At 32.7% G+C, this 22765-nt stretch overlaps 4 protein-coding genes and 1 non-coding gene across 5 annotated transcripts in view; 4 read left to right on the top strand and 1 right to left on the bottom strand.

Annotated features, from left to right (window-relative positions):
- LOC115448979 (EF-hand domain-containing protein 1) overlaps window positions 1-22765 on the bottom strand; it is a 44133-nt gene that overhangs the window by 17769 nt on the left and 3599 nt on the right. Inside the window, exons 4-5 of the mRNA XM_037444721.1 lie at window positions 18911-19066; window positions 9357-9520 (exon numbers count right to left, since the gene is read on the bottom strand). Of these exons, the coding sequence (XP_037300618.1) occupies window positions 9357-9520; window positions 18911-19066 (320 nt within the window). The remainder of the gene's footprint in view (window positions 1-9356; window positions 9521-18910; window positions 19067-22765) is intronic.
- Trnan-guu lies at window positions 9849-9922 on the top strand. Its single transcript has one exon. It is a non-coding gene; the product is annotated as a tRNA-Asn (tRNA).
- Window positions 11178-11845, top strand: LOC115448989 (microsomal glutathione S-transferase 1). The gene has a single exon (XM_030176638.2). It carries the CDS (start codon window positions 11249-11251, stop codon window positions 11693-11695), a length of 447 nt encoding a protein of 148 aa, XP_030032498.1. The 5' UTR covers window positions 11178-11248; the 3' UTR covers window positions 11696-11845.
- LOC115448990 lies at window positions 11829-14913 on the top strand. Its single transcript, XM_030176639.2, has 3 exons — window positions 11829-12593; window position 12634; window positions 14042-14913. The coding sequence occupies exons 1-3, from the start codon at window positions 12145-12147 to the stop codon at window positions 14456-14458; spliced, it is 867 nt and encodes a 288-aa protein (XP_030032499.1). The 5' UTR covers window positions 11829-12144; the 3' UTR covers window positions 14459-14913.
- LOC115448982 (pseudouridine-metabolizing bifunctional protein C1861.05) overlaps window positions 15195-22765 on the top strand; it is a 122826-nt gene continuing 115255 nt past the window's right edge. Inside the window, exon 1 of the mRNA XM_037444722.1 lies at window positions 15195-17363. The gene's annotated coding sequence lies outside the window, so the exon portion shown is untranslated. The remainder of the gene's footprint in view (window positions 17364-22765) is intronic.

Genomic DNA, 22765 nt, shown 5'->3' with positions numbered 1-22765 from the left:
TCTAGTTTTAAGTATACCCTTTATAGGTTCTTCCTTTCTCACTTCCTCCTTTTGACTTTGACTTATTTCTTGACTCTGTTAAATTTTCTGGAATATTTTCCTTATTAAGACTTGAAGACGGAGGACATAAAAAGTGTTGCCTATTTCTTCTAAATGTACATCCATCTGGGGCTTCGACAATAAATGATCTAGGTTCATCACAATCCTTTATGACTTTTCCAGATTGCCATTTAGAATCAGGTGATTTTTTGAACATCACACTATCTCCTTTCTTGACTTTAGACAACTCCTTAGATTTTTTATCAAAATAAAATTTCTGTTTGACATTATTATGTTGTTTTATTTTCCTATATTCCTTATGACTTGTTATTTTAGGTTGCAGATGCTTAACAACGGTAGGTATTAGTGTTCTGAGACGACGAGACATCAATAATTCAGCAGGAGACGGTAAGTTTCCTCTAGGTGTGGTTCTATATTGCAGCAAGGCAAGATGAGGATCATCTCCAGACTCAGCACATTTGGTAAGTAAGCGCTTTATTATTTTCACTCCAGATTCCACTAATCCATTTGACCGTGATAGGTAAGGACTTGACGTTGTATGACATATACCCCAAGAATCTATAAACTGCTTAAATTCTTGTGAACTGTAGGGTGGACCATTATCTGACATTATTTTTACAGGAATCCCGTGACGACTGAATATAGGTTTCAAAACATTTATTAATGCTTTTGCTCCCTGTTGAGCTGACATTAGCTATTTCTATATAATTAGAATAGTAATCTTCGACGACAACAATAGTTTGACCTTTAAATTGTAAAAAATCTATACCAACTTTTTCCCAAGGAAAAGAACTAATCTTATGAGACATTAGAGGTTGTGGAGGATTTGCATTTCTGTGTGACAAACAGATTTCACAATTTTCTACACATTGCTGTATATCATGTGACATTAATGGCCAATATACAACACCTACACAAATAAAAAACTTCCCCATAAAAATATTTCTGAATTATTATACTATAAAAGAATATTAATATAATTCAAATACACCTATTTTAAATTAAGATCTAAACAGTATTTTCTTTGTGCAAGATATAACTTAAGTATGTAGTACCTACATGTGAAAAAAAATCTCAACATGCAAACTAGTCCATTTTAAAAAATTAAAACAAGTGACGACCATTTTAGACTCTGCTTCAAGAAGAATTCCGTCACTATGATTATGAATGCAAAGATACCTTAAGTAAAATTTTCATGATGAATTTTTTGTTATGAGCAATTAATTACATTAAACAACAAAACGAGATTGTGCGTCAGATTATATGTTATCATCTACTAAAGTAAATAAAAATAGTTACTTTAAAGTGGAATATGTCTAAACCAGGATACATTTATATAATTGTAAAATATATTTTTCAACAATACGTCACTCGTTGTTAGCTAATTCTGGCACATATTTATACATTACAAATAATTAAAATCATTAATTACCCTTGCTGGATTCGCCGTAGTCGGGTAAAAAATAAAAGTACGCTAGACAATTGTAATGTCTTTTTGTTGCACTATGCAACCCTAAAATGAGGCGAATTTATCACTTTACTGTAGCGCACTGTATATTTTGATACAGGCAGCAGCGAGAAGCAACTTGTTAGCGAACACTATAAAGTACGTGTTCGGTCCCTGAATAAATTTTAAAATTCTTATTCACAGTCATATTTTGTGTATACATGATCTGAAAGAAAGTGAAAATAAGTATTTGTTAAAAATTAAAATTTCTAATTTAAGTTGAAACTTTAGAAGATACGATTTATTCATTGCGCGACAGTGTCCTTTAATTAAATTCTAATGAACATGACTTTACAGTTATTGGCGTCGTAACGAATGCTCACGTACCATCTCCTTAATTGGAACAGTCTTTCATGTAGTACTATTTTACACGTTACAAGACAACCCTTAAGGAATCGCTTTTAGAATGTTTGGTTAAAGCTAATTATATATTATGTTAAAGTCTGTTTTATTTGTTTCTGGATAAGGGAAATTATGAAACATTATAGTGATTTTTTTTTAAATTTAATTATTTATTTATTCCTAGATCAACCTCATCAGATAGTGTTTAAACATAAAGTACTTTAATTTAATTTATAAGAGTTCATTTCTTCTTGACCCTTTATAGTGACGTAAGAATACGAGGCAATTATATTAAATGTACGGTCATATAATTTGAGAATGACCAATAGACTATTTAGGAGTCAGCCATAAAACCTCTCTGTGGCTCTGTATGCAGGTTATGAGTTACGTACAGTGAGTAAAAGGAAGTAAATCTACTACAAATTTTTATTCATAATAACCTAATATTTCTATTTACACAAAGAAAAGGGACTTTTCTGGATAATTTTAAGTTTATATAGATATACTTGCCTATTTATTTATTTATAATTAAGACAACCAGTAGTTGTTACATTATAAATAGCTCCAATAAAACATAACAGTAATGATAGGTTTAAATGCACAATATTTTAAGGTGTCATAGCATGCATTGACAAAAAAAATAACACCACACATATTAATATTAACTAGTCATACATCATTAATGCGTACTATTTTACAAATAAAAGTAGCAACTACATTAAATTTAAATTAGTTTAAAAAAAAAGGATGGGGACTTTATGATATTCAAAAACAATGAACAAATTATAAGTAAAATAATAAAGACTTTTATAAAATTCGGAAAATGTGCAAAATGACATTACACATCTTGATCTCTCAACAATGTCACAACAACTTTTTTGAAATGAAAGAACATTACAGAAAAAGTTTTCTGTTTGCTAGTAAATGTTTATCTAATATATTTAAAAATAAATTCGGTAACGGTATTTTTAGAAATTTGTTTTTTTGATACATTATATTTTCTTTATTTATAAATTACGTTTAAGACAATAGTTATCATATAAAATGATGCTTCTTATAACGTTTGTTACAAACTGTTTATTGTGTCCTTATATTTTAAGTTATACGACCGGCAACATGTATATATACATAAGTAATATATTATGAATAATTTCCAAAATTAGGTGAAGAGGAACTAGGACTCGTATTCTGAGGTTTCCACTTCATTATCATAATATTGTCCACATTGCAAATGAAATTTTACTTACTTGTTTGTACGTGTAAAGTTATATTTTTCGATAATATGAATTCAATGATTTTTTCATATATTTTATTCGTATCGCAAAACCTCCCTTTATGCTAAGTATGAAGATAATGACAAGTTTCTATAAAAATAACATTTTAACACTAGGTAAAATAATCAACTGCTCGCTTGACCTGGATTTATGCCACTGTTTACTATAGTAAAATCCATTATTAATTCCTATGTATGAAGGAAATGGAACAAAGTATATTATTAATTCCCTTGGTATTCGTGTGATAATAAAAATTAATTTAAAAAACGTGTTCTGGCATACCAGAACCAATTTTCAATGAAAAAATAACTCGATCTTAGATTTTAAAGTAAAAATATTATTGCCGCAATTTGCTTTTTAATTATGGGTCAAATCCTTTTCACGGCAAAAAAAACCGTGACATATTTTTTCTTTATTGCGGTTTAAACCTGTCTTTCCGGCCAGTTTTGGCAAAGCGCTTTGTTTGTGAAGTAAAGAAAATGGAACTTCCCTATCCGTGGAAACATTAGAGTTAGAGTTGAATAATGTATGCAAAATAATAAACGCACAGTCGCAGTGGTCAGATGCATACATAAAAAAGTTCAATACACGAAAAATATTTAAATATGAACTTTTTCTGTAGAAACTCTAATAAGCAAGAATCAGTAGTTGTGTTAAATGGTATACGGATGCAGTGCTGATTCTGTTTGCTATTAATTCTTAAATAATAAATAAATTAGGAAAGCAAACATTTACAATGTCATAGACATATGAACCATAAGGAATTCGGTGTCTTTATTGAGGCAATAACATAAAAGAGCTTACTATAAGACGTGCCCTTATGATTTATTGCTTATAGCAACAGGGACTTTAATTTATACATAATAACCGGTTTAATTTGCTAACTTCTATACCGCCAAGTAGACGCAAATATTTTATATTTCATATATCACAGTGTCTACGCAGCGCCAGCGAAACGATTTTAAAATTTCATATCTTTTAACGCAATAAAAAAGTTTACGAGCAAACATTTATGCAAAGTTAAGAGTTCAAATATCACTCTGTCTTCCCGTGGTTACATTCATGCCAAGTATTTTCATTATAAAGAAGTTCGTATTTATGGCATATTTAGAGTAGAAATTCTCTATATTAAAACGGACCTGGTCCTTGTTTATGGGTCGTAAAAAGCAGCCGGGGCCGGAGTTGGTCGGCGCGCGTCCATCCACTGACGTCATAAATGATTCGTGCCTTGAATTTGGCAAGAAATAAAAATCTATTTATAATTATTAGTAGGTTTGTATTTCTGATTACTATAATACTCATAATTTCATTATGACCTAATAATTACATGTTTGAGCCAAACTCCAATGGTTAGGTAGGTATTTTCGAAGCAAATATAGCGGATTGTAGTACAACATGTCTCGGTGCAGAAATTCAACCCCTCTGCATTCAAATTCATCTTGAAAGCATATTTAACATCTTATTTTAGCGCTAGAACTACTCGCTAAAAATCAGAAAAAAATATTAAATATGAATAATAATAAATGAATAATATGAATAATAAATATGAATAATAATAATGCTTATTAAGTGGCATTTTTTGGTAAAGTTTAGTACTAATACTTTATCTGTAAGCTAAGCCTACAAATATCTGGCAAGATATTCAATGAAATTGATTTAGAAGAGCAATGCATTCAACTAGACATAACAAATGCGGAAGTCACCGCAAAATTCAATCCTTTGAAGCCTAACCTTGTCTTTCTATAATATATAAATTACTAAAATAATCAACATATAATTACGAATAAGTGAGTCATATAAGACTAATGGATGTTACGATAACATTTAACAACTGTCGAGAGACAATTAAGAAAATATTACAAACATTGACGTATGTACTATAGCCACGAACGTCCATATAAAGTATTTGTTTCAAATCTGATCTAAAATGGCAACCAAAATGTTATAACCTATATATTCAATTGAACAACAAATAATTTTATTTATTTGACGAGTATTTTTTATTCACATCCAGGCTTACACTTAAAATCGAGTTCTTATAATATTATGAACGCCACTCCGTACATAACCACGCGTTGTCAATGTAGAAATCATACTAAAATCATAATAAATACATAAAAAAGGTATACGGATTGCAGTATAGTTGAGTCGAACACAATGAGTGTACGGAAAGCTAGATCTAGTACGTAGTAAATAAATATATCGATTATTACAAATTATTTGAAATGCAAGTATATCTTGAATAATATGTATGACGCGATGTGTGTTTAATTAAAATCGACGTTGCAGCTATGGAGCTAAACTAGACCTTCAAGTTTTACCATTGAGTTATTTAAGGCTGTCACTATTTTTGTAGCTCACTCATAGCTCGGTAGTGTTTTTTGATATCATATAATGAATGGTAGAAATAAAGCAAAACTGAGAAAAAACAATGAAATGTGTTGGAGATTACTTTCTAAACTAGGGCAGCGGGGTTGCGTCGTCTGATTTCAGACTGACGACTTGTAAAAACTCCCATAGGCATTTAACCTTCTAGTTTTATTGAGCTCTTTGCTTCAATAAGGAACTAATTGCAATAAATAGTAATAAAGATGGCAATCTGTCGTTTCGAGCACAGATGTCGAGTGGTCACGTTACAGTCGTTTACATTCAAGGACGGTGGAGTAAATAATTATCAATATTATAACAGGAAATACATTATAAATACCTAATTTACGGAAATAAATAAGATATATACAATAAATATACGAAGTATGCATTCAATAAAATCTACATTTAACACATAGTAGGTACCTACATCAACATCGTCTATGGCGCATGTTTTTGTTTCATTATATTAAGGTTATAAGTCACTGGCTTAAATATATTAAATCATAATCCCTTATAATTTTAAGAGAGTGTAATTCTATGGAATTTCTAATGACCAAAAATATATTAACTAATATCCTGTGATAAAATTAGACAGGATAATCCGTAACATCTGATGATTTTTACTATTATCCAATTATACTATCCTATTCTTCCATTTATTTTGAAATAAATGTATACAAACTATTCCTGGATTCAAAACATATACTGACCACATTCATTTTAACGGTAATTGGCACGAGGAACCAGTATTGATGGTATTGATTGTATGGTTTTGATGATTATTTTAGGCACATTGCACACCTTCACCAAGAAGCCATAACAGCTAAGCCGCTCCTCTACTATAACTTGTCAGTTGTACAACATGCGAAACTGAAGCGAATACAGACGTTTTTCTATGATTTAATTTATGTCTGTGCGACTTCATTGACGAAAATTTAATTATGATGGTAAGCTAAGTCTAATGTCCATGACAATATTATGTTATTACAAATCAAATTAACAGATACTATCCATATTAAACAAAAACGTTCTTATGACTTGTATTTTCACCTCTAAAGTAATTCCTTGTGAGTAATAAGCTTAACACAAGACGTCTCGTAGCTCTCAATGAAGCCGCCCACGCAGGGCCGTGATCTATTTGCTCCCGACGTACGCCCAATTGATACAAATAACCTACTAACGAATTCATATCCACGTTTATAAACTTGAGCTAACGCTGTATATACACAGCTTAGTTCTCTAACTAAGCCTCCGCTGCTTACCGATACGAAACAAATAGACACCAGATTTAAAGGCAAAAAAATCTAAAGCTGAGGGTCGGAGCGTGCATTAAGCCGTCTGACCCGTTTGCTGTCAAATGACAGCATTCCGTGAGCCATGTTAAAAATCTGTGCGGTTGAAAATTCTAAAGCATGGCTCACAGTAGTTTCCATCTAATTCAATTCACTTGAACTAAGTATAACTACAGCTGAACAGATGGGTATTAGAATTAAATATGTACGATATTGTAAATTTACACGCACTTAATAAATTTAGAATAGGTATAGTAACATTACCATTTACCATGTTAGATTAAGTATTTTTTGTTACTACGCATCCCTTCTCTGTTACCTAATTGTGCAACAAATAACCAAGGACCTCATTTAAATCGCAATGGCACTCTTATTGTAATGAATACGCATTAAAACCCGGAAGCTGGCGCCCAAATAGAGAAAACCGCATAATTAAAGCTAGCAATTAACTTAGCTGTAAGTTGGTGAAAATCAGACCACTGAATCTCTCTCTTGGTCACTGCGCGACCGACCATTCCGTGGCTCCATTATTTATTCACCCATTCTGACCGCAGCAAACAATAAACATAATTTATTTGTTCGTTACACCAAAATTATTTTGTTCCTAAACATATTTCAGGTGAAATAATAATTATGTGTATATTTAGGGCAGTTATTATTCTATAAATAACAGGGTAATTAGCGAAATAATGGCTGTAACCTAAAGAGGTTACAGACATTTTATAACGTCTCATATAATATAATATATATATGAGACGTTATAAAATGCAGAGAGCTTATTGCACCGATAACGAATTTGTTATGTAAATAGTGGATATTTACCATCATGTAGGTGATCTGATATTAATATTTTTACATGATCCATAGAACAGAAATTCTTCTGGCACGGCGCGGTGATGGCGATGGTCTTAATTAATCCTTGTATCAAATTTAACCCAAACCCGTAAAGTGATTTCCTACTTTATTTATAACAACCATCGCAACATTTTCACATACTTACTTTTACATTCATAATATAAGGAAGATATGTACGAAACGGCCTTCAAACTTAAAGCAAAGAGAATTTGTATAATTAGACGCCAAGATTAGCATTTAATAAGCAGCCATATGTAAACGTTAGTGAGTACGAATAAACTTGTGTCGGCAATTTCGCGCGAATGAGTCGAGCGTCGCACGAACAGGGGCGGGTGACAGCTGCTGCGATGTCTCTCCTGCAGTCTGCAGCGTTTAGTTTGCCCCGCTGAGCTCGATGACACCAATCAAATTTATTGTAACAATACAGGAACCTTTTTGTGGTTATCTAGTAAGATACTTGCATCGAGAGAGTATATTAGATGTAGAGGATTGCCAAGTACTTGGGTTGAAGGAGATATATTATTTCGTAAGAGTACATTTACTTCTAACATCTACGGTCTATCATGTCTGCTCATACAGAGTGATTGGTAATATGACGTATTCCCGCTGAGAGTTTGTAGTACATAGATTAGCTTAAAGACAATCGATTTTGTTCCATAAAATCCTATCCGGAACTCAATAGTTTTCCAGCAATAATAGATTTATTGGATTTAATGGTAAAGCACTTGTCAGACCTAATAATATTTAATAATAAAAAGACTACTAAATGGAATTGGATTTTTTCTTGTTTTCTAGTATTTCACATTTTAGATTTCATAATAAAACATAAAATGTTAAAAAATATTATAAGTTTGAAATGATAGTCTTAAATCTATCAATTTCGAATTTATACCATAAAGTTTTTTACAGAAACTGCTGTTTATTTCAGAAAATGTCTTACTGACTATATGTGCAAAACACGTTAAAAATATATTTCTCCAGCACTTTCTAATGAGGTATAAAACATTACAAGTAACCTTGTAGAAATTTAAAAAAATAAAATATAGTGAACGCTATTTAAATAAAGTGACAAGTAAGGCTAGAAAGAGTAGGTATAAAAATGTAGAGTTAAGGAAAAAACTAGTTTACCATTTTAAAGGTTTTAACTAGATTGACCTATAAAGATTAACCCCTAATCAAAGCCATATTTTAAAATCTCCATACAATTTATTTAATTATAATTTACTTTTAATATTTTTAAATTATTCGTAGGCTATTTCAGATTAACTTATGTTACTTTAGCAGTGGTAGTATTTAAATATTAATGATGGTTTAAATGAAAACGCCTGCAAAACCATAATTTACAAGTATGATTGTGAACAGAATTGTACGTGTCACGAAGCGAGGCGACGTTCATCGTTCAATTTTGCCATCAATTCAACAACGATTTCGCGCGGAGGTTGTTCATATCCTGGCATAACGTGTAGTTTATCTTAGCAAACGTATATCGTGCTTTATACGTGCAATATCGAACACGAAGCATTCGCTAAAAGGTTCTATTATTTTAGAAATCTGAACTTTAAGTAATGCAGACCGTACCTACCAGTATATTTCTTACTATTTTACTACTTTACTATTTTATAAAACCTATTACAATAATAAGAGTGTCTGACTTACGCGAGAACTTTCCCGTCGTATTCAAGGAATCGTCTCAATGGGTCGTCGTGTCCTTTAGTTCGTCTCGGTGGATGAGTCGCTTTCCATCGCTCTTTTTCTGCGTACGCATCTATTGGCAAGTCTTCTTCTTTTGACAGTTCAACTCCTTGAGACTCCAGCCACTCCTAAAACATTATTTTTAGTGAATAACTGACATTACAAGCCTCTACCACGGTAGTGATTCCCTTGCAGCGGTACCAGAGACCGTTAGTGTCCAACTAACATGTCTTTATAATTCAATTCATTAAAAAGAGCCATTACTGTAAAATTAAGAAAAGATGGAACTCAAGAATAACCTATTGTTCTTCAAGCTGATCGCTATATCGGACAAATATTTTCATCCCGGGTAATTCATATATATTTTTCAAATTATTTTAATGAGATTTAATACAATAAATATAGCTAGTGATGCTCAATAGATTCCGTAAGGAAAATTGGCCTGATTATACAACAGCCTCCGTGGCGCAATTGGCTAGCGCGTTCGGCTGTTAACCGAAAGGTTGGTGGTTCGAGCCCACCCGGGGGCGTTGTATTTTTTATATATTGGCAATTTTAAACAGTGCCTATACTGACATATTATAAATATTTTACCTAAAATTTTGCAAAACTGCTAAATCAATAGTTTTAATCATGAGGATTAGGAATACAGTCGCTTTAATGTTAACCTAGACCTTTTACATATAAAATATCAAACGTAGATAATACAATTAGTACAAATCAAATAAATACTTAACCTTGTTAACGCTGTTAAATCTATTAAAAATATTTTATAATTAATCAGACGTGGTTAACAACCATTATAAATGACAAAATATTGTATATCCCCCCTTTTATCGAGGGAGAATGAGAAGGGATTTTTTTGCCTTCTTGGCGTATTTTTATATTTAAACAAAGTTGTTTTAGACAAACTGACGTAAATAATAAGGGCATATCACAATTACTTACATTTAAATAACTCTCCATAGTCATAACGTGACCCAAATTTTACTTTTATCGTAACCATCTCATAAAAAGACATAATATTAAAGTGTCATTTAAAAAAAAAGGAAATCCAATGCGGTATTTTTTAGCTATAATTTCCAGATTCGTTTATAATATATTTAGCTAGAATCTAAGATTTACTATGCGCCATTACTGTCTGTTACCAATATAACTAATGACCGCATCGCGTTGCTATGCGCAGTCTACCAGGCGCGCTATAACATTAACCTGCAATACTCATAATATATGGTACAGTGCAAATGGCACTTACCCATTATTGTTAGTTGCATTAGGTGAATCTTTTATACTAAAATGTTGTAGAGTACATTTTTGACATTGTAAATATTTAAAGTTTTGTAACGTCGTAAATAATTGTGCATGATTTAGAAATAAATGCAATGTCGAAGCATAATTAAAGACATATTCCACTTCGTAATATTGCTTAAAAACAACTTAATAAGGTACATAATATTATTACTGGTTTTGTTTTTAAGATAAACATAAGTTATAGTTTTTTAATAATACATATGTATATTGACATTGGACTTTACAAAACTACTTTTAATCTTTTATACTCCAGACTCCGGACACGAGGTCAAGCTATATTAATAACGCATTGACTTGTTACAAAATATTATCTACATTGCTGCATATCTATCACAATTGTAAATGTTGACGAGAAGATAAATAGGAATGTATCGTAAACTAAACAGATGCACCGCTTGAAAAACCTGCTTATAATATGGTAACAACGTGAAGTTGTAAACAAGTTTTGCGTTCACAGCGAGACTCTAACCTTATGGCAAATTGCAAGTCGCGTCGGTCGGCCGTAAAACACAAGTTCCACGCGTAAATAAATTTCCCAAGTCAAAATGTTATCACTAGACAGCGCGTTGGTGCAAACTTACATAGTTCACTCAGCAATACTTGCTATTAAATTACTGTTGCTCGCGCCGTTAACTGGTCTCGCGCGTGTTACTAAAGGCGCGTTCGCTAATCCAGAAGACGCAAAACTTTTGGGAGGAAAAGTGAAGCACGACGACAAAACTGTGGAAAGGATTCGACGCGCCCACCTCAACGATTTGGAGAACATCCCTGCATTTTGGATCCTGGGTGGCCTGTACCTGACCACTGACCCAGTCGCCGCGTGGGCTACACTCCTGTTCCGCTCGTATACTGTCTGCAGATTCCTCCACACTTTTGTCTACGCAATATTGCCTCTACCGCAGCCCTCGCGAATTCTCGCCTTTGTTGTCCCATTTTTAATTAATTTATATATGGGTTTCCAAATTGTTTTACATTATATTACCGCGTTATAAACATATAATGGCGAAAGTTTAGGTTTAACTTTTAGGTTTAGGATAATTAGTTGCATAATATAATTGGTTGGACTTAGGTGATAGAATAGTGTAATAGTTTTATACTTATGTGGTGAAAGACATGTACTTATATAATATAATTAATAAATATCTTGTTCTTTACTTATCACGAATCCCGAGCCGGCCGGTAAACTAAATCTATCTGTTGATATACTTAGTGATATACCTACCACGACCCATGATTATGATTGGAATAAAAAATTTAGCACACATATTATGATGATAAGATAGTACAGTAATCATGACAATGCAAAGTGGTGTGCTATGCGTTCAAATATCGTAACATAATCTCACCGCGCGGGGCCGCGCCACGTCGATGTTATTCAACCGGCGACTTCCGAGACGAGTACATTACTGTTCGATGCCGCGTCACTAATTCACACATAAAAATGGTGTCGATAGATTTATCAAATCCAGCTGTGCAATCATACATCCTATACTCTGGAATTTTGGGACTAAAACTTTTGAGTGTGACCGTTTTAACTACGCGAGTGCGTATGGCAAAGAAAGTGTTCGCCAATGAAGAAGACGCTAAAAAAACCAAAGGAAAGGTTAAGTACGATGATCCCGACGTGGAGCGAGTCCGACGCGCGCACTTGAACGATTTGGAGAATATTCCAGCATTCTGGGTTCTGGGCGCTTTGTATCTGACGACTTCTCCCGCGGCGGCGTGGGCCACGCTGCTATTCCGAGTGTACACAGTGGGTCGAGTGTTGCACACTATCGTGTACGCTGTAAAGCCGCTGCCGCAGCCAGCCCGGGGCATCGCTTTCGGAATACCATACCTTATCACTTTATACATGGGCGTTAAAGTTGTGATGCATTATATCAGTGCTTTGTAGAGCTGATATTATCGATTGTAGGCCAATACGATAGAGCGTACGATTGTATCACGTGTAAACAAATAATTGTTGATAATAGGTGAAGGATGTTTTTTTTATTGTTTGACTGACAGAAATGATTGACCAATGTATTTTATGTTCAAGTTTTACTAAATAAATAAAATTAAATATTTGTAAATTTGATACGTAAGTATATTTGTTTTTTTTTTAAGTATCATAATAAAATTCTGAGTGCGTTGAGAAAAATAAATAGAATAATTACTTAATTGACCACGCACAAAATAGCACTAATATATTACATTCCAATACTTATTCGTGCGTCATATTATATGTACATATTTATGGTATATGACTGCGCCTATAATTTTATTATGATCTTGTGTTAACATCATCTGCAGTAGTTGCATACAAGCCACGTTTCGGTACCTACATTACGATATGTAAGTATTGATACCTTGTCATGTCTCCTAAATATTATAGTGTATCAATACGAATTATTGCACAATATTTTTGGTTGGCCGAGAGTTCCAAAGTATTATTTTTTTTTATAATTATATACTTATATAGTGGTCACAGTACAAGAACATTGACCTATTATGTATGAGTTGTATAACAGTGATAATAATATGAGTTGTCACAGTAAATATAAACAAATGTTAGCTAATTATAAATTCAGATAAGCAGGTTGCATATTTCCACAAGCTTCTTCAATGACAAATAATTTACACTCATTGAATAATTGTTCCTTACAAAGATAAGCCTGCAAATAGGTGTCAATACCTATTGGCAAAAAATACAATTCGAACCAGTGCTATTGTAGATACAAATTCTACAATGTTCTGAACCAAGTTTAAAATGTACCTAGTATTCTTCGGGATATTAACAGAACTATAATATAATCAGTAAAAAAAAACAAAATTAGAACGGCCCATTTCTTGTTTTGTCTGTACACTTATTTGTCTAGATTATACTGACAAACAGCAAGATGCTGTCAGACTTAAAAGAAGGAATAGGGATTTGTTTTAATAAGTATCTATTCCGACGAAGTTTCGAGTCAAAATAACTATTTTTGGTATTCAAAGTAATAAATTGGATGCCATTAATCTATTCACCAATCACATTTAATCATATTTTGTGAAAATCAACATTCTAGAATTTTTTGTTATCATTTTTACTGCTTTGACGATTGTGATTCATACCATATCAGCAACAACTAACTAACTCCTTCAGTAATTTATCGTGAATAACATAATCTGCTATGTGTCCCGTTACGCTGTTATCTACACATCAGCTTAGACGAAACCTTACAGCCGTCACACTCAGTCGCGCCCGCGAAGCACGCCGCTATTTCGTTTACTTCACTCTAACAGTATTTAATAAGCAAGTTATATAAACTAGTTTAAATAACATGGCACCGATTGTTCTATCAGATCCTGTCGTGCAGTCTTACATTCTGTACTCTGCAATTTTAACTTTGAAACTATTGAGTGTAACAATGTTAACATCGCGAGTGCGGTACAGTAAAAAAGTGTTCGCCAATGAGGAAGACGCAAAAGCCGTCAAGGGCAAAATTAAATTCGACGACCCCGATGTTGAGAAAGTTCGACGCTCGCACTTGAATGATTTGGAGAATATTCCTGCGTTCTGGTTGCTGGGCGCTCTGTACCTGACGACTTCTCCTTGGCCGGTAATAGCCACACTACTGTTCCGAGTGTACACAGCATTCCGAATACTATATACTATCGTATACGCTATAATACCACTGCCGCATCCAGCTCGGAGCATCGCTTTCGGTATCCCATACGTAATCAATGTATATATGGGTGTACAAGTGATCCTGCATTATTTAAGTGCATTGTGAAAAAGACAATTTTATGTTGGTAACGTCCAAACGAAAATTAATTGTGCAGTATAGTATGTCTTAATTATTTTGTTGAATGGATTTTTTTTCTAAAATAATTAATACGTTCTTACTATTATAGTAGAAAAACATTATGCTAATAATATTTTTTGGGGATTTGACAGTAAATAATATTCTCGTTATGTTAATACAATACTTAATTATTATACTTATATAGTTTTGGAAAATCCTGTCCCAATCCGACTAATGTCGGAAAATGTGTATTTTTTTAAATGTTTAGATATATTTGTCCCAAATAAACGTACAAACCGCTTTGCCTCTTTCTAGAAAATAGTAAGTATAAAAATAGTAAATTTATCCAATTCATTATGATATCTTAGTATATTATAATATTATGACAAAATTCATAGCCCTGGGATACGACGAAATTATTAAAATAAAAGAAATGAAAATTGGATTATTTTTACTATTGCAACAACATATCTAATCTGTTCTACATTCAATAATTGTAGGTAAGTTTCATTGTTTAATGATTTCACATGTGTCCGCGAATGTTAGACATTAAAAAAAACTAATGTTGTAGATTTTATCGCGGTTTTTGTTTTATTATTCTCCTTATAGTTACATTCTCCCAGGATTTTACTGAACTCAAGTAAATGTTACACTCCCAGCCCACTACAAGTTTTTCTGCAAACAAAAAGGCCGAATATTCATTTGATTTATTGTTATATTTTTGCTAAATATTATGCAAGATTACTTAATACATTAATATGTAAATTTACACAATTCATAGAATTCTTTTTGTTTCCATACAATTTTTGTTCTGAATATTTTTATAATTAACCACGGTCAAATTTGTAACTAATTGTTTTGTTTAACTCATTGATTTTTTATAAATAAAATCGTCTGATTATACGTTATAAAAAAGAAAGTAACAGTTCACTGACGATGGTATACATTCTTACGTAAATATAATACCTATTGCGGGTCATGTTGAGCATCCCCATGCCTCAGACTGCCCACCAGCCATGTTTTCAAATTTGTTATTTTTTACTAGCTACTATCACTTATTGTAAGATTCAGGCCTCAGCTAAACTCTTCATGTTGGTTATCTGAGAGATGACGTTCTACATATCTGGTCAAGCCGAATCACTTATTCCTTAATATCGAGCCATTTTGAGTAATTGCTAACTCAAATTGTTATTCCCGGAAATCTTAAATAAAGCATGTCAATCTAAAACCATACTTACCTCTAATTTTATAAAAATTACCACGATAATAACATTTCATTTACCAGGCGACGTTTACCGTAAAGCCAAGCAATGCCAGATGTTAGTTTAATGAGATTTATTTCAAATAAAAATCCAAGAAAGTAATTGAGTGCAAAGGACATTAGGGACGTGTTTTTATTTTATATGGTGGGCACTGGGCAGCGGGTATTGCGGCCAATAACGTGGTCCAGCGTTTGCTGTTCGTCCGGCTATAAACACATTTCTTTAAGCTCCAACCTCCCTTTTGGCTTTATTCGAAAAACCATTCGCTGGTTTTACTGCGGCCATTCGTTTCGCATTATTGTTCTATTATTGCTGAGGTAAGTACCGCATTATAATTTTTAAAACGTGCTGATCGTTGTGTTTGGCAATGATAAATGTTCAACAATCAACTGTGTTTAGATAAATTCTAAGTTACCATATATACATGATTCTGAAAACATAACAAAAAAAGACTAATTAAAGAACTTGCATATTCAGTCGAGTGTAAATTGCAAAAGAAATATAATTAAACCTACATAACTTTTGCATTACAACATTGAGATATTTACCACATATTTTGCCAACCAATTGAAGGCTATAAATTATTTGATTTCGAATTACCTAAGTAAGTTATAAATTGAAAATAAGTTGATAAATTTCAGGGGTTTCTTACATCAGTTACGTGATGTGCTTACAACTTACACATATATTGTTGGGCTTTTCTTTCAAATAAAAACCTACAATGTTTCGATTGTTACTAGGTATTTTCCTTTAAATGTATGATAAAAAAATAGGCATCTGTTGAGACGATTGGAGTCAGGATTTGCGAAGGTATTACATAATTTTCTATTAGTATGTGAACATAAAACAGAATTTCAACATTTATGTACTTACTTACTTGCATAAAAAGTAAAAATATTTAGGTAATGTAGTAAGTACTTTCATCAAAGTGTAAATTACGTTATCCCTAGTACTTAAATCTCCAGTAAATAATGTAATAGCTACGTATGGAATTGATACAATTAAAATCCGCTAGGTATGTTTTTAAATGACTTGACTTTATTTTTACCAACAACAGAATGCCACGTGCCTATAACAATTTATCTGAGAACATACCTAAGTACCATCTTTATTTTCACCATTGATAAAGTTTGTTTCACCACAGATTAATTAGTGTTAATGAATATTTCATCAATCTTTTAAATATTATAATGAATTACATTTTATTTAGATAGATACCATATAGTATATGGAACAAAGGACACAATATTTTATTAAAGTAGGTATCTATGTACTGTACAATAATACAGAATAATTATTTAAATTAAAATCAGTGTTTTAATGTCAATTTTTATTACTAATTCCCAAAGATAATAAAGCTGTTGGGATCTTATTTCTGGCCTAACAAATTTGTAACCTTAATTTTCATTTTTAAATAATATACTCACAGTTATTTACAAATCGGAGTCCATTATTATTATGCTTGCAACGTTTTGTTTTAGTAATCTGTGGTCCACGTCAAACGTTCCGTGACCATCAGCTGTGACCTTGTTACCAAAGACAAAAATAACCTAAAAACAGCGCGCGACGAACACGATACTTTTAATTGTGTATAACATTTTGTAGTTGAGTAAACGACGACTTCCTTCGAGGTAAGGATAAAATAATATTAGTGGTACAGCATGATATTCAGAAATGTACATTGTACACCTACTTCAACATGCATGCATTTTAGGTTAAAATGTCAAGTGTGTTTATAACAACACCGAGGTTTGAACATAACAAAATACAGGAACATAAGTTATAGCTATATGTGTGGATAGATATATGTACGAGTAACAGTGCTTCATCGTGGATCTATGGGTCGTTGACCTCAGCAATCAACATGTTACAACTTAACTTGTATTTTGTGGTGTAGGCATGACTGGTATAAAAATATAAATAGTGTACTTACCTAATTAATTTTTTAAAGTCATACACGATCTTTCCGAGATAGCGGATGATAATTGTCAAAATGATAAGATGATAGATAAGTCTATTTTGTTGTCAAGGATCTTTAAAATCGATTAATCACGTATGTTTAGAAGTTCGCTTATAAATAAATAAACCTATAAGTAAATAAATATTATACCGCCAATGCCGTTTAACAAATAAAAACTTTGTAATAAAAAACATTTTAGTAGATATACCGCCATTCCTTTTGTCTGTGACGTCGTTGCTCCTAAAGGAATGTATAGATTTTAATGCGTTTTTTAAAGCTGATGTGATCGAGATGGTTCTTAGCTATAATTTATGAAGATCTATTCAGGTGTTTGAAGATCATCAGCACATTTCCTTATTTCACAGGTCCGATAGATTTAAAATTTGGTATAAGTACTGTTAAGTACTTCGATGCTATTTCCAAGACGGGGCAACCTTGAGCTGATGCTGCAGTACTTACCAAATATTCTGCAGGATACCCAACTCCTCAGCATCTTACAGTAGATGTAGCGTATTTGGACTTACAAACATCGTCTCTATGATAAGATGTAAGATAGAGGATGATCGAGGTCCCATCTTGGAAATTGTATTACTTAATTTACTTAAAAGTTTTAATTAAAAATTTTAATAATCCTCGACACAAAAAAAAATATGAGTAAAAAAAATTGATGTGTTTGTTGGTTAACTTAATTAAAAGTAGTTACCTCGTTATAATTTGACCCAACCCGGGACCAGTGAGATAAAATACTTCATTAGCGGTCCCCCTACGCATCGACATAAGGTTTGTAATTTGTATTAAAATATTACTAGGTTACATTATTATTTTTATTTTTAAAGGTTTTTTATGCCGGGGACTAATTATTCAAAATAGCTTTAGGTGTGTATTATTAACTATTAAAAGAGTTAAATATGAAATTTAGAATACGGAATAAGTAACATTAAAATAATAAAAAAACAGTATCCAACTACTTTAAGGCTTATGAAATGAAATATTAAGCAATCGATGTCCGTTTTTTGCTTTTTATAAATTAGTAAAAAAATTTAAGCATATTAAAAAAATATGACTTTTACCACCGGCCACCTACCGCTGGCTGCTTTTGGGGATTCGGTTATCAGCCAGACGTTTAAATCCAATAAACTGTTGCCTATGCATGGAATCAAACTCAATACCTTCTGTATATCAGTAGATAGTTACTTCATTATAAATAATCCCACGTACCTTGGTAAAAAGATCGCATGACACCGTGTGGAATACTTTCCCATATATGCAAATATCTTTTCCAACATCCAAGTCTTTCCAATGCCAGTATTCGCCGAGGTCGTTTTTAGGTATTTTACCTCTTTTCACCATTCTGCCTTGCCACAAGCCGGAATTCTGTAACATTAAATATAGGCGTCCAGCACTCAAAGACTAAATTGGATAATTTAATAATTAATAATATGATACCGCATAATGTTCCATTGAAAATAATAGTTTCAATATCATTCGCATATTCTATATAGATATGTTCACAACTGGCGCACAGACTTACATAGCCTCGCTATCTAAATAATATTGCAATTGCGGAAATAATAGTCACGGGTCAGCAATAAAACTAGTTCTGAAACTAATGTGATGTGGAACTCAATCGTTAGATCGAATTTAAATTTGAGCGACTTTCTGGTGTGACGAGTCCAGGATTATATTCGTGTCCTTCGCAGCAATAAGATTGCGGACTTACCTACTCGGTATTTATGGAAAAACAAATTAAGTACAACTCTAAGGGCCGTCTATATGACATTCATATTATCACGTTTAATAATCGAAAAATATATAATTAAGAATCGTAATGAAATATTTTTGGTAATTAACTTCTATTTCTATATTCGACTCCAGTATAGTATACACTTTCTAGTAAGATGTATCGCCCGAGATAATATTGAAAATATATAACCCAAGTTGCTTATTTAGTACCATGCTTTGGCGATCGTCAAAAATTTCATAATGGCGTGTATGTGATTATGCAGGTAAGTGAACTAACTATAAAAACTAGTGCCAGTATCCTCACATTTTCATATCCGTCATAAATGATAATAAAAACATGCTAACTATTACAACGGTAAACAATAGAATTGTTCGTTAAGGTAAGTAACAATCTTTGTTCCCGTAATGCATTATGCCATAGCATACAGTAGCCTCTGCCACGAAACAAAGCAAATTGCAACCATAGTGCAGTCACATCAACATAAATGCATGCTCATCTGTTATAGGTACCTATTTGATGTTGTCTCTGGGCTTATTTAAGTTAATTTAGTAGATAGGACCAAATGCTTTACTGCTTCCAACTTTTTTTTACATGGTATACTTATACGATGCAAAATAGGTTTATATTAAAAACTGATTCCTAAAGCCGATGTTAAAGTCCCAAGTTTGTTGTTGCATTTTATATGGCAAATGGTATTACCACAAAGCCAGTTGGTTCATTCCTCCTAATATCTATTTATTAAAAATAATGGACCCACTATCACCGTTGTATTTTGAGTGTTAACGTGATGTTTACCTTTCGTGTTAAGTGAGTGTTTGATAAGATATTTTTAGGCAGAACAACAATACAAGAGATGATTTAAGTAATCAATACTATAATAAAACTTGAAACACTGATGAGTGTATCTTCAATCATTACAAAGACAATAGTAATGATTAGAAAGGCACCGCACAACCCCGCAGTGACGTCAAATCTCAGTCTGAAATACGCAGCGACCAATGTACAAGCCGCTATTTTGCGCGAAAGTTTTTCAAATAGTAGGGATAATGCGTGTATCAACGAAATTTATCAGTTGATTTCAGTTAAGTACATTTCGCCGTTCGTATTCTCTTTATTATTGTTGTACAGGAATGTTCATAGATTAAGCAAATTCGACACAAGCCAACATCCCTATTGTCTGTTGAAAGGGAAAGAATATAGAACAACATAAACTAGAGCTAAGCTTTACACAGCCATTCTTTATAAGTTCCATTTGCAAGTGAATTAAGACTGGAGAAAACCTAATCTTTCTTAACCTTGGCGAATTATAAACTTAAAAAACATGCACGTCATTTAAAACTTGGCTTGAAAAATAATCATAATTAGGTAGATAAGTACTTATATCTATTACGATGTTATTATAAGGCTAGCGATACAATATTATCACGCAATCTTCACGTGATAATATTGTATCCATCGAATAGGCAGACAGAAACTTGGGAACAAAGTTATTACGATCTAATTAAACTTTCTGTATAAAAGAGAAAAAGCAACAGACGCTACATAGGGCGCTGTTATTGCGTTTCACGTAGTCATGTATTCTGGTGCGCACGTTACTTCATTCATATCGTTGGTACGCTCATTTCCCGTGAAAATTCTCCCCCTCGGGCCACTAGGGCGGTTTTCATTCACATTGATTTATATTTATCACTCACTTTTGTCTATGATAAGGTAAACCAAACATTGTATATTGCCACGAGCTGTATTAAAAATAAACAAAATAGATAGCTACCTACTTTAAAGAATACAAACATTTTGCAATATTTTGAATTACTTAATAACGTCAAAAAATTATCAATAGATAAAATTATTTTACACGACTAGTTTGTGGCCGGATACCCAATTTTAATAAGTACCTATTTATACTTTTTTCGTAGCGGAGTTAGGACTAAGTAGATATTCAGTTCAGAAAATATAAAGAATTATAAAAGCATACCCTACTTACATAAAAAAAAATACTTGGCAAAGAGGTTTCACAAGTCATTCTGAAATATAATAGTAATCGTGCGGGTAAATAAGTAGAATTAATACAGCACTTGTTCGCTACTGAAGGAATTAAAAATAATCACAAATGGTTTGTGCACACAACACATATGACACACGTGACCCACAATTATGCGAAATATGTTAGAATCCTCGCAGTAGTTTCATAAAACCTATATAAACTTGTACGTAATAATAAAGTTGATACGTAAAAGCGGTTTTTATCAATTTTTTTTTTGGGAATATAATTCTTGCCGGCAATGCGATAGTAGGTTAGTCGAAGCAAATACTTTTGTTTTACAAAACACGTGGCGACAGCGTTCTACGTTTAGAATAGCAAATGAGTAAAAAAATCAATACAAATAGGTATTACGTCGAGCTCAACTACAACCAGAGACACTCGGATTGCATTATACCTACCTATTTGAATAAGCCGAGTGTGAGCCCTTGAATATAATCTACATATCTGAATCCGGCGTACAACGTTTACTGAATGAGGGTAAAATATTCTGTTACAGTAAATCTTTCGGATCCTTAAAAATATTACGTTACGAGATCATGGAGATGTGATTCAATTTGGGCAAGTATTTGAGATGTTAGACAGAAAATATTATGTGAACGCGAAACACTACTAGAGCGCGGCGGTCTCACAAGCGGAATTGTGGAAGGTCGTTTAAACCTCAGGAGCGAAACGATACTTCATACGATGAGTTGATAAGGTGAACCGTAATTCAAATCTAATTCATCTAGTGGTAGGACTTGAAGGTTTTAAAGAAAATTCTGCACAGACAGGAGAACATTACTAGCCTTTGGCCGCAGTTACGCAATTCAGCTATCTGCCAACTAGATCTATGTCAAAATAAAATGTTCAGACTGCGAACGACCAAAAAAGGAAAGCCTTTCTTTTGCGTTAATATACACCTGTGTCCTGTTCTCTCTGTTCAATATAGGGAACATACAATATACAAGGAATCTACGAAAAATTCAGCTAAGTATTCCATTCTTTTTCAAAATTATTGTTGACATAAATTTGTGATAATTCTAAAGGTGAGGAATTAGCCTAGATTATTCCAATGTAATGTAACGTTCTAACTAATGATACAATATGGACAAGAACTCAGTTTTTAAAAGCATTTCCTTGTACCATTCCTACGAATGCTGAGCGTACATAAAATAGACTAAAAAAGTGCTAATGCAAAGCACGTGCAACATCACTGAGCGAACTTGGGCAAGTAACTACCTGCTTCATTCCTCAGCCCCCACACCTCATGCCGCGTCGCTCGCGTTCGTGCCTTTGTTCGATGAAA

The sequence above is a fragment of the Manduca sexta genome, chromosome 28 (assembly GCF_014839805.1).
Source record: "Manduca sexta isolate Smith_Timp_Sample1 chromosome 28, JHU_Msex_v1.0, whole genome shotgun sequence".
Taxonomy (NCBI): domain Eukaryota; kingdom Metazoa; phylum Arthropoda; class Insecta; order Lepidoptera; family Sphingidae; genus Manduca; species Manduca sexta.
This window is presented reverse-complemented; position numbering and strand designations above follow the sequence as displayed.

Coding starts and splice junctions, on each gene's coding strand:
- LOC115448989 (XM_030176638.2), top strand. CDS start 11,249: ATGTTATCACTAGACAGCGCGTTGGTGCAAACTTACATAGTTCACTCA.
- LOC115448990 (XM_030176639.2), top strand. CDS start 12,145: ATGGTGTCGATAGATTTATCAAATCCAGCTGTGCAATCATACATCCTA.